The sequence below is a fragment of the Panthera uncia genome, chromosome E1 (assembly GCF_023721935.1).
Source record: "Panthera uncia isolate 11264 chromosome E1, Puncia_PCG_1.0, whole genome shotgun sequence".
Lineage (NCBI taxonomy): Eukaryota > Metazoa > Chordata > Mammalia > Carnivora > Felidae > Panthera > Panthera uncia.
The window spans coordinates 1787312-1799147 of record NC_064814.1 but is presented as its reverse complement, the minus strand read 5'-3'; the positions used below and the strand labels follow the sequence as shown (position 1 = coordinate 1799147).

Below are 11836 nucleotides of genomic sequence, written 5' to 3'. Positions count from 1 at the left end.
AGGGGAGGGGAGGGAAGGGACGACGGCTTCACCTGCTGTTCCCACAGAGGCCGGGGTCTCAGGTGAGGTACAGGCCAGGTAGGGGCTGGTGCACCCCCCTTTTAATAAACTTTTAATTTCCGGACGGTTTTCAATTTATATAATTACTGCAAAGATCCCGTCCCCCCCCCCCCCCCCTTCGCCTGTTTCCCGCCAACACCTCCCGTCGGCACACGGAGTGTGTCAATAATCACAAACTCCTATGGGTTCGCTGCTGTCAACCAAAGTCCATACTCCGCTCAGGTGTCCTTGGTCTTCCTGTTGCCCCATCGTCACGTCTCCCCTGGGGCCTCTGGGCTGAGCCGTGTCTCACGTCCCTGGTTTCCCGTGGCCGGGCAGTTCTGGGGCTGCTGGGGCCGTCCCTCCGTTGGGATGTGTCTGGAGGTTACACGGGGGTGACAGGGTTCCGGGAGGTAGACCACAGAGCTGAAGGGCCACGCGTGATCACCGCGATGCCCAACTGTAGCTGCGACCTGGCCCGCCTGTCTGTCTCCCGGTAAAGCTCCTTCTCCCTCCTCCTGTGCTCTCGAGAGGGAGGTGGCCCTGCACGGCACACACTTAAGGGCCGGGGAGACTGCTTGAGACGGCTTCTCATGTGCCTTTCTACATGGCAGCTGGTGCTTTCTAGAAATGTCCATCTAAGGGCTACCAACGATAATCTCTAGAACATTTAAGGGCTTGCCACATGCCAGACACAGTTCTCAGTGCTTTCCTTCTTCCTCTTCCTCTTTTTTTTTTTTAATGTTTTTATTTAGTTTTGAGACAGACAGAGAGAGACAGAACATGAGCAGGGGAGGGGCAGATCAAGAAGGACACACAGAGTCCGAAGCAGGTTCCAGACTCTGAGCTGTCAGCACAGAGCCCACTCGGGACTCGAACTCATGAGCCATGAGATCACGACCTGAGCTGAAGTCGGACGCTTAACCGACTGAGCCACCCAGGCGCCCCTTGGTGCTTTCCTGCTGTCTGCACCCTGAATCATCCCCATGTTCTGCGGCAGCTGCCACGGCCCACCTCCACCCAGGTGGGGCTGGAAGAGGCTATGGCAGTGCCCAAGCCCCGCCGGGCCGTCTCAGTGACTGGCTCCCGGTACCGACTCTTCCTGTCCTCTGCGTCCACTCCCTCAACAGCACACCCAGCTGGGAGAGGTCAGGCCTCACCCAGTGGCAGGAAACACGGCTCTCCTTTTGTGCCGGACAAAGCCACGGTGTGCCGGAGGCCGCTGAGGTGACCTTCCTGCTGGCGGCAGGCAGGACTCCCCCGAGCCTGTGAGCTTCCCGCTCCGGGCAGCTCCAGCTTTCTTGCTGATTCTGCTGACAGTCACAAAGCGTGTGGGCCTGGCCAGGAACCAGAAAACAGTCCTCTGGACACGATTCGGACAGTTGTGCTGGTGACATGGCCCAGGCCAATCACCAGGGGCACTTGGCACGGACGGGAGGCTGGAGGGGTGTGGGGGGGATGTCAGTGGTGTAGGCCAGGGCAGACAGGAAAGATGAGGTCCTGCTAGGGATGCCCGTCCTTCCTGCTCTGGAACTTTCTGGTTACTGATTACAAGTGCTTGAATCCAGGAAGGAAAAAAAGGAAGAGAAGTCTGGATTGGGTGGCTCCTTCTCCGAGAGCGGGGAGGAAGGGGGAGGCGGAGGGAGAGAGAAACAGCCCCCTTGCCAAGCGCAGATGTCCCTGTGATCCGAGACAAATGGCCACCCCGTAGGCCAAGCCCAGCCAAAACCAGGTTAGGCTGGACAGAGAGATGGTGGCGAAAACCCTTCAAAGTTTTGCTGGGCGGCCACCTCAGAAAGGGCTCCTTCTGTTTAGCAAAAATTCACAAATCCTTGTGCCTGCCTGCCAGGAGAACAGCTTGCTTGAAAAGCAAAGGCTGTCATCCTGTAATTAAATCTGAGACCCCCCTCCCTACGTGACGCTGAGATGGAACCACTTATATAACACGCCTAAAAATAAGCTGATGAAGAGACGCACTTTTATTCTCCCTGCCTGCAGCCTTGTCTCCTGGGCCGCCCAGGCTGGGGTCTGCTGAGCCGGAGTCGGCGTCCACAGCACCACACGGTCAGGTTCTCGCCTCTGACTGCAGCCCGGCACCCGGCATGCACGAGGGCCCGGTGCCGGTGTGCGGGGCTGGGGCGGGGGGAGGGCCCTCTGGTTCAGAGCTACGTGCTGAAGATCCCCATGGCTACACGCCTCCCTGGTGGCGCAGACCGCAGAGGTGAGGACCAACGATCAGAAGTGACAGGGAAACAGAGTGCCAGTGCACCTGCTTCCTCGGGGACACCAGCTGCCCCTCAGCCCTGCCCCAAGTGCAGGAAGACCACCACCCTGTTCCGGGGGTGCTGGGACCGCCCATCTTGGCTGGCGCTGGTCTTCTCGGACTTCTCCATCGTGACAATGCCTTGCTCTGGCCGGTGTTGGAGGGGGTGGGCCAGACCCCAAGTCGGGGTGATGATTTCCCAGCTGCCCCGAGTGCCAACCCCCGGGCCAGGGGCTGGATCCCACAGCCCCCAACACACTCTGAGTTAAGGAGAAGGAACAAGGTGGGGTTTATAAAGGGCCCTGAACACTTCCAAAAGAAAGAGGTGCCAAGACAAGGGTGGCCCCCTAAGTCCTGGGAGCTGGTGCTGCTGCTGACCTGTCAGTACCCCGCCCACCATCTCGTCTCGTCCACCACTCAGGCCCTAGGACCTTACCCTTGGTCCTCAGCCCCGGCCCCAGACACCATCACCACGTGAAAGAGCTTCCACACAAGTAAGAAAACCCCCAGAGAACACTGGTGGTCTCCTGGCGGGGTGGGGGTGGGGGGCTAAGACCCCTCCTCACAGCTGAAGGACTGAGCACGCCTATGCTGGAGACCTTTCTGGAGTCTGGTGGCTCGGAGAGGCCGCCAGGCCGGGTCCAGGTCTCCAGGTCTTGATAGGACAGTCTCGCCCGCGTCTCACTCTGTGCCTGCCATCAGCCCCGCTCGCTTTCTGGGTGACACTCCACGAGAGGCTCGCTCAGTTCCACTTGTGGCAGGGTGCTGACAGCGCCCCTCCCCCACCGCTCACCTCCTGCCCAGCTGCCAGGGAGAGGGAGAGGCCCAGGATGGCTGCTGGAAGGCAGGCCAGGCTCGGAGTGGCTCCCCTACCTCAGCTGCTACCAAAGGGGAGCATGCCCTTGGGCAGGAGAACGGTAGTCAAGGGCAGAACCTTCCAGAGAGTGGAGCGGTGCTTAGGACTACAGATGCTTCTCAGGAGAGGACTCTCTCCTCCCTCCACTGTCTTGAGACCGAGGGGAGCGGCCAGCCCAGGACTCTCCAGACTATACCCCTCCCCACCCCCTCCCCGGTTTTCCTGCCGGCTTCCACCTGTCATTCTTCTGACCCCAACCACGTCACTTCCCTTTGGGCAAGCAGCAGCCAGCTCTACCCCGCCCCCACCCAGCTCCACCTCAGCCCCTGACCCCGGTCAGTTCAACAGACGCTGGTCCTAGGGCCGGCGGGATGCAAGCGTGCACCACACCATGGTGGCCGGGAAGGAAAGAGAAAGAAGGGGAAGGAGACAACCCTAACTTCACAGCCGCACAAGCAGATAAATGTCCCAGTCGTCAGAGCCGGTTGGAATTGCTTTCTGTCACTTACAACCAAAAGAATCCCAAAACCTATAAACGCAGGAATCTACTTTAAAACTCTGCAAACAACAAATAAAGAAGAGGAAGCCACAGCTGGTTTCAGGAAGGAAATTCAACCAAAAAGGATCTGCCTGTGACGGAAGGCTTGCAGACAGGAGGGCAGGCAACCTCGTCCTGCACGTTGCTGTCCTTTCTTTGGGATGATCCTACGAAGCAGAATGCGGTCCACTTGGGTCCTGGTAGACTGGCTGTGACTTCGGGACTTGTCTTAGTCCCGGTCTGTCGGACTGATGTCTTGTGGGGCTATGTCTCCCTGGGCACCTGGGCTTGAAGGGAAAGTATGAGTGACCATCCTGGATGGGATGCTGGCACAATGTCAGGGCTTTGTTATAAGGAAACACTCAGATCTGGTGTTTCACAACGTAAAGCAAATAATTCCTCCAAATGCAACTCTAATTTATATAAATATTTTTTCAAAGGAACTGTACTGGGATCCCTGTGTGCCAGCTTGGTCAGCTTCCCCCGTGGAACCTCCCTGGAAAACCAGGCAGCTCTGGCCCCTTGATCCTTCAAGGAAGGCTCTCCTCCACCCACAGGGTCCTCCCTCCCCAAAGAAACTGCCCCCAGCAAGGGTCGTCTGCCATCACAGGGTCCTCTCCTTCCCTGGGGGTCCCCCGCCGTCCTCTCCACAGGGTCCTCTCCCCACCCCCCATCCGCCCCCTCTACCATCTTCCTGGCAAGTTCTCCTCCCCGAGCCCCAGGGTGCCCCTCCCCAGGGTTTTCCTCAGGGCCCACCCCACCCCCATGCTCACCCCTTCCAGGGTCCTCCCCTCCCAGGGTCTTCCCGCAGAACACCACCCCCTCCCAAGGTCCAGCCTTCCCAGCGCCCTCCCCCGAGTCCCCCCCCCCCCCGTTAGGTCCCCCCCCCCCCAGTATCCTTCCGTCTCAGGATCCTCCCCAGGGCCCATCCTCCCCGTGGCCCGAGTCTCCGCCGTCTCGCAGACTTACCTCCCAAAACTCCGGGTCCGGGCCGGACCGTGCGGCTGCGTGCCGGCCTCTCCCCATCATTCACTCCGCCCGCGCGGCCGGCTGCCCAGGGACTCTCCCCCGCCCTGCGCGAGCCCGCGCCCCCCGCCACTAGCAGGGAGCGGCGCCCAGGGGCCGCCCCGACTCGCGACTCAGCGAAGAGCCGCCCCCACGCGCTCTCGCCCACCTTCCGCTCTCCGCCTCCAGCGCCACCGGCCCACGCCGCCCCGCCCCCAGCCCGGCTGTCGCCCGGCCCCCAGGCTGTTCCCAGGGCCGAGGCCCGCGCCGCGCCTCCGCCTCCTCCCCCGCGATCGACAGCGCTACCGGCCAATTGCTGCCCTCAGCCGGCCCGCGGGCCCCGCCTCCTCCTCCATCTCCGGAACCTACCAATGGGAAGGGCGGTGCGGGGGCGGGGCCTGCCGGTTGCCTGGCAGCGGCGCGGCAGGGCGGGGGCGGGCGGCCGGGGGCGGTGATCCGGGTGCGGGGGGCGGAGCCTGAGGGGGGGCGGGGCCTGGGTGGTTATAAAGGCGGCCGCCGGCGGGGTGCCGCGTTTCTGGTCCGGCTTCGCGCGCTGCCCGCCCGTTCCTGCCGCGCCCGCCTCCGTCGCCGCCGTCGCCCGTGCCCCCGCTCCGCTCCGCGGTGCCGCCGGACCAGCACCATGTCGCTGTCGCGCACGGAGGAGATGCACCGGCTCACGGAAAATGTCTACAAGGTGAGCCCCGCGCCGTCCGCGCGCCCGGGCCCGACCGGGGCGGCCCCTGGGCCCTTGGGGGGTCTTCTCGGAGCGGCAGCGGGGACCCGGCGCCAGCCGCTCGTTCGCAGGTGGGCTCAGGAGCCCCCCGCCCCGGCAGCCCTGCGTCGCCCCCGCGCGCCCCTTCCGCGCGCGTCCGCGCCGGCGCCCGGGGGACGGGGCCCCTCGGACCGGAGTGGAGCGGGGCGGGGGCCGCCGGGGGTCCAGGGGCCGCGCCGCGCGTCGCCCTGCACCCCGGACGGCGTGATGGCCCCGTGGTGGCCCCTCCAGCCAGGTTACGCAAGCCTTTGGGCACTTTCTCCTCAACAGGCTTTCCCCTTCCGCAACTCCTTCTCGGGCAGTGATGGACGGGGCCCCAGGTGGGAGGTCGCGCGCGGGCAGGTTGGAGGGGTGGACAGATAATCCATCATCTTATGTAACCGCGGAGGAGAAGACTAATTGTGTAGGAGGCTGGCGCGCCTGCCTCTGATGTGTGTGGAGAGTGGGGTTCGCGTCCTCCTCTGCACACTGTCGCTGTCACGTCTGAGCCCGCGGAGCCCCGCGGGAAGACCCCTCGGAGGCCCCCTCCCTGGTCATTTTGTGCCTTGTCGAGGTTAACAGGCCCTTGGGTTTCTGTTTCTCCAGCGTCTGTTTTTTCGGTTTAGACCCTCACCCCCAGTAAAACAGACCCAGGCTCCCAGGGGCTCAGGGCCCAGTGCAGTCCCAGGCGGGCATTTTCTCCAGAGGGAGAATCGGCCCCGGGCGTCCACAGCAATCCTCTTACAAAGGCTGCTTATTTCAGAACGGTATCTGAAGGTTAAGTGGTAGGCTGGGAGATTCAGGTGTTTACGCCGTGGCTGCTGGTTCACGGCCACTAAACGGGATTGCAGGGCCCCCAATTGTGTTAACAATTGTGGCTGTGCCTCCTTAGCCAGTGGCCTGTGAGGCCCTCCCCCTTAGGCTGGCTCAGGCTCTGGACGGCCAGAGGGAGACCTCCCAGGTGGCCCCCTTTTCTTTCAGCTGGGTTTAGGGTGGCAGACTGTCCGGTAACGCGGCTTCTCACGTAGGGTTTCAAGTTAGAGCTGGGTCATGGCAGGAATGCTGAAGCCGGGTCGGGATTGAGTAAGTCGGCTCTGGAGCCATGTTGGAGCTGCTGGTGAACATGAGTCGAAGAGGGCTGAGGACTCGGCACGGAAAAGGAACAGCCTCTGGGGTTTTGTGTTTGGTGTCACGGAGTGTGTGGCATACGTTTCTGGTCGTGTTGCTCTGCAAACGCTGTCGGGGAAGGGAGCTTCATTAAGTCATTAATCATTAGTTCCGTAACCATGTGCTCGTTCTTGAAGGCGTGGGGGGAGGGAAGTGCCGGGCAGAGGGTCTCTTTCCTATTTTTCTTGCTTCTGCAACGAAACTATTAAACAGGAACTTCCATGGCGAGGATCGGGAGGGGTGCACGGCCTGGCTTCGCTCTGGGGAACCCACGATCATCCGCACTAAAACTCTCACAGCCTGGGCGGTGAGGCGTGCAGTCACCGCCGAGCGGCTTCCAGGCGGAGCTGTGATTTACCTGGAGATCTGCAGGCAGCATGACGGCAAGGGCTGTGAACCCCTGGGAGCAGCCTGGAGGGTTGGGGTGCACATTCAACAGGCAAGTCTGTGGTGTGTGCTGTCGCTCAGTTCACTAATGAGCTCCCGTGGGCAAGCGCGGCAGAGAGAGACCCAGGATCTGCAGGGCTGGACGCAGCCGGCTTTGGTGAGAGCAGGGCTGTGCCCCCCGCGACCGCTCCGGGCCTCACAGCAGGCCCGCGCTGCAACGCAGGCCAGGCGGGTTGGGTTGTAGGCGGTGCTCTTCCCGAGGCTCTGTGGCCCGACTGCCAAGTCTCGAGTGCCGGTGCTGTGTTGCCCTTTTGTGTTCTGTCGCTGGGGAGCTCGGGGCTCCGCAGCAGAGCTGGTACAGGTGGGGCGGCGGGGGCACGCCGGCCAGGCAGACAGCAGCCCACACGGAGACACGGCTGGAGCCACCTGTGTGGACCTGGCTGGCCCTCTGTTTCGGCTGGGGGCCGCGCTGCCCCCGTTCCTGGGTCGGTGGCTTGCGGAAGGGTGGCCGGGATGTGGCCCCTCTCTGTGTCCCCTGCGCTGCAGCGTGGCTGTTTGCTTTGGCCCTGCATCCTTTCAGCTCCAGCTCTGAGTGCTGTTTGCCTTGGCAGAGGCCGGAGCGGCGGGGACACTCGTCCTTGGCCTTGCTGATTAAAAATGTGAGAATAGACCGCACTCCTCCCTGGAAGAACCAGCAACACAGACTTTCACCTTTTTCTCTGTGGCCCAGCTTCTGCCGGAGCCGCGTCCTCGGGGAATTTCACGGAAGCTGAAGGGGAGAGCAGCAGAATGCCTTCCTGATGTCCCCTGAGAACTCACCCTCGGGGCTGGGCAGGGCGACAGGCACTGGGCCGGGTCCTTCAGGGGATGGGGGTGCAGGCAGCAGACCCCAGAGTCCAAGACCTGGCCAAGGGGGCAGCCCTGGGGGGTTGCCTGGAGTGAGGGACAGAGTGGGGCGGGGGCCAGCACGAAGTGCTCAGAATGAAGCCCCAACTACAGCCCTCTCGGGAGAGACCTCTGATGACCCGATGTAGGGAAAGGGGCTTCTGTAGCAGCTGGCCTCTGTTCCTGGGGATTCTGGGGAGCGACTGTCAGGTTGGTGTTCTCGTGGTCCGGTAGGCCAGGAGCAGCCGTGGCTCTCAGGTGACCTTGTGACCCTGGAGGGGAGCTGCTGTGCAGCGTCTCCAGGAATAGGGGCATCCGTGGCTTGTCCTGAGGACGTGGGAAGGTGGGAGACAGCCTGAGAAGGACGAGTTCCCAGGAAAGCCGTGGATGTGATTGTTTATGGTGTTGAGGCTTCTGGGCCTTGGTCCACACGACCAGGCCGGTCACTAGAGGCTGTCTGGTCGTCCCCACCCTGTAGCTGTTGTGGGGAAGCCGGCCCGGCCGCAGCTGCCTCGTGAAGGTGGTGGGTGAGCCCGGGGCTCCCGGAGCTGGAGTCAGGCAGGTTGGCTGCCGCTGGTGCCGTTGGTAAGGCTGGTGCAAGGTGGTGGGTGTTGGGTGCTCGTGGGAGGGAGCTGACCTGGGCAGGTGAGAGCCCGCGGCTGGCTTTTCCCATTGAGGCCCGGCTGCCCGGGCCCTGCCCACTACCCTCTGCTGTGTCCCACATTCTCCTCCAGGTGGGTGCCCGGGGGAGCCCCGGGAAGCCTTGTGCCGCTGACCCCGGGCCCGCTTTCCCTCACACACAGCTGGACAATCACGCTGGAGTGATTGCTGCCATCGGAAGCCTGGGGTCTGGCGTGGACGGAGCTCAGTGGACCCTCGGCCGGAGAAGGCCCGCTGGGCTGTGATAGGCAGCTTCCCTGGCAATGGAAGTGCCTGCTGTGTGTGCTTGTGTGTGCTTGTGTGTGCTTGCCTGCGCGCGTGTGTGAACGTGAGGACGCGTGTGTATGTGTGTGGCATGTTTGCTTAAGAGGCACTCCCGGGGGTGCCCCGTCGGGGGTGTCTTCTGGGGGTGGCAGCGCCCGCCATCACTGCTCTCCGGTGTGCTGCGGGGTGCACGTCCTGGCCTGCCACCGTCCCGCGCCCTGTCTGGAGTAGCCGGCTGGTGAGGGGCAGTTTCTCTGTTGTGCTGACCTCGGAGCTGCCTGGCTGTGGCAGCTTCTTGTGCCTAAGTCATGTCCCGGAGACTGTCGGCTCTGCACAGGCTCCTCGTTGGCTGGATGCCTGGGGCACGGACGCTGAACACAATGGGGTGGCCTCGAGGCACTGGGGCCCAGCCCTGGGGTTCTGTGGAGTCCCGAGCTGGCTCAGGAGGGTCTTGCCTGGGCTGTCCCTGTGGGTCTGGCGTCCAGCACACGTCCTGTGTCCTGGAGGTTGGCTTGGCTCACGGGACTGACCGCTGTGCGCCGGGGGCTTCAGGTCGGAATGGTGGCTGGCGCTGGCCCCGGGCTTTCGGGTGCCATCAGCAGGGAGAGGCGCTCGCAGGTGCCGTGCGGTTCTGGATGCCGCTCCCTTGGGGCCATCCCCCCTGGCATGGATGTGCTGGCTGGGCTGCCTGGGACAGGCTGCCTTTCGTGGGAGGGTTGGGTGCTGAGAGAGAGGGCCTTGTCCCCTCCTCCCGGGGTCGGGGAGGAGGGCCGCACTCCTCCCGAGTTTGCAGGTCTCAGTCCTGCTCAGGAGATCCCCGCGATGTTACCGTGGGACATGGGGGCACTGGGGGGCCACGGACCCGGCTGGCCTCGCTGCCCACTCGTCCCCGTTCAGCCTGGCATGGCACCCTGGACATGGGCTGTGTGCTGTCACCCTCCAGTCAGGACACCTGAGCCGTCGGTCCAGCACGGGACGCCCTGGGCCGCTGGCCTGGCTGGCTCCGGGCCTCTTTCCTCCCTCCTGCGTGTACTGAGCCAGGGCCTGCCCGCGTTGCCTTCTTGGCCCCTCTACTTGGGCCTCAGGGTGGGGCAGGTGTCCCCATTGTAGCGCAGACCGTGTCCCCCGGACACACAACACTGGGGCGCCTTTGGTGGGGCGGTCGGTGCCAGGCTGCCGTCCGATGGCAGCTGTAGTGGCGACGGACAGCATGGACTGAGCCAGCACCCGCCTCCCCGGCTTTGATCCGCTCCTGGCCCTGACTGGGCTGCGTTGCCGGGATGCTCGGTGGGGGGCAGTGGGCACAGGTGGCTCCGGACAGTGGCCCGAGGGGAGGTGGGTGCCTCGGCTTCTCCTAAAGAGAGAACCTTTTGTCTCCAAGTGACATGCTCCCCAGTAAGGCCAGCCTTCCCCTGAGACCCAGGTGTGCTGACTCAGGACCGGCGTGGAGCCCTGACTGGGGCCTGCACGTGAGCACAGCGCTTGGAGGAACAGGCCGGGTTCTGGGGCGCCCCTCCCGGTCTGCCCTTCCGGCTGCTCCCGGAGCAGCAGCTCGGTGTCTCGTGGGTCCTAGAAGCTGTGGCAGGTCTGTGGCCCCAAGCACAACGTGTCCGTCTCTCTCAGGGCCCGAGGCATGCCGGGTGCCGCCTGGGAAGCAGTCGGTCCTGCAGCATCCTGGGCCTTGGCGTTGGTCCCCACAGCAGGGGGCCACGGGCCTGTGAAGAGAGGGGCTGGGTGGGGAGGGGGGGCCTGGAACCACACCGGGCCCGTCTCTAAGAGGTGACCTTGGGGACGGGCCAGGGGATCCGTGCCCACACTGTCCACAGGAGCCTTCTCCTGTCTCCAGCCCCTCCTGCCGACGTGCACCGCAGGAGCCCCCGTCTGGCCCCTGGACCCCTGCAGGCCAGCAGGGTGGAGGCTCACCTGGCCTGTCCCTGCCCTGGCTCTGTGACCCAGCGGGATCAGTCCTTCTGCAGGCACCCGGTGTCCAGGATGGTCCCAGGTCCCTGCAGGCACCCCTTCCCACTTCGGGGCCCGTCTGGGGTCTGTGGAGCCTGTCTTGAGGTCTTCGGCTACGAGATGAGCGTCTGAGGGCACTGCCGTGGGGGGCGGAGCACAGGAGGGGTCTGGACGCGCGTCCCTGGACTCACACCCCGAACTGAGATGCCGGGGGCCGGTGAGGGCCACCAGGAGGAAACAAGGCCGCCGATCAGAACGCAGTGCTTTCTTTGTGGTTGGGATTTTAACGATTTACTTACGGAGGTAGTTTTTTAGAACCATTGGACGATTTTTAGAAAGTCCTGTGTTAAACACGCGTGAAATAAATCGGTAGGGTTTGCGTGAAACTGCTTCATGTTCAGAGTCGGGCTCTCCCGAGTTTTGTTCTGGCTCACAGCCCAGTGTCACGGTGTCCCCCTCCGCCTCCCCCTCCCCCAGGGCCATCGGGTGTCGGTGTTTCCTGAGCGAGGCTTTGGTGTTTCGTTCCAAGCCTTGAGACCCATCCCGCCTTCTTTGTTGCCTTCTTGTTTCTCTGATTGAAGGTTTCCAGACAACAGCCAGGACCCCTGTTCCTTCTGAGTTGGTAATGGTTTGTGGATGTGACGTCCACGTTTGCCTGTGGCCAGCCATACCAGGGACAGTCATGGGTCGGCGTGTGGCAGGTGACGACGCGTGTAATAGATCACAAAACCAGAGCACCTGTAACCAAGGTGTCATAGGTGTTTGTGCTGGGAAACAAATCGATGTTTTGATGTTGGAGTTGGCGGTGAGAACGGGGTGGGGGCCCCCCATCCTGGAGCTAGAATACTGTCCAGCAGGGCACAGCCATCACCCGGGGCCACACACGGAGGCAGAGTGGACTTGCCGTTTCTGGTGGGACTTTTAAAAGAAGAGGTTGGGGGGCGCCTGGGTGGCGCAGTCGGTTAAGCGTCCGACTTCAGCCAGGTCACGATCTCGCCGTCCGTGAGTTCGAGCCCCGCGTCAGGCTCTGGGCTGATGGCTCGGAGCCTGGAGCCTGACGTC

General features: G+C 63.2%; 1 protein-coding gene and 1 long non-coding RNA gene across 6 annotated transcripts in view; one reads left to right on the top strand and one right to left on the bottom strand.

Annotated features, from left to right (window-relative positions):
- Nucleotides 1-3633: 3633 nt before the first annotated feature.
- On the bottom strand, nt 3634-5103 carry LOC125926276 (uncharacterized). The gene is made up of 2 exons (XR_007459037.1): nt 4666-5103; nt 3634-3983 (listed from the first exon to the last, which is right to left on the bottom strand). It is a non-coding gene; the product is annotated as an uncharacterized LOC125926276 (long non-coding RNA).
- Nucleotides 5104-5178: 75 nt separating this feature from the next.
- The window catches only part of BAIAP2 (BAR/IMD domain containing adaptor protein 2), a 62751-nt gene continuing 56093 nt past the window's right edge, over nt 5179-11836 (top strand). For 3 of the 5 annotated variants that reach the window (XM_049635529.1, XM_049635528.1, XM_049635527.1), the window contains exon 1: nt 5179-5395. In XM_049635529.1, coding sequence (XP_049491486.1) covers nt 5342-5395 — 54 coding nt within the window. In that variant the 5' untranslated portion in view covers nt 5179-5341. Of the gene's footprint in view, nt 5396-5425; nt 5709-11836 lie in introns of those variants that run through there. The other 2 variants (XM_049635526.1, XM_049635530.1) reach the window with 2 other exon arrangements.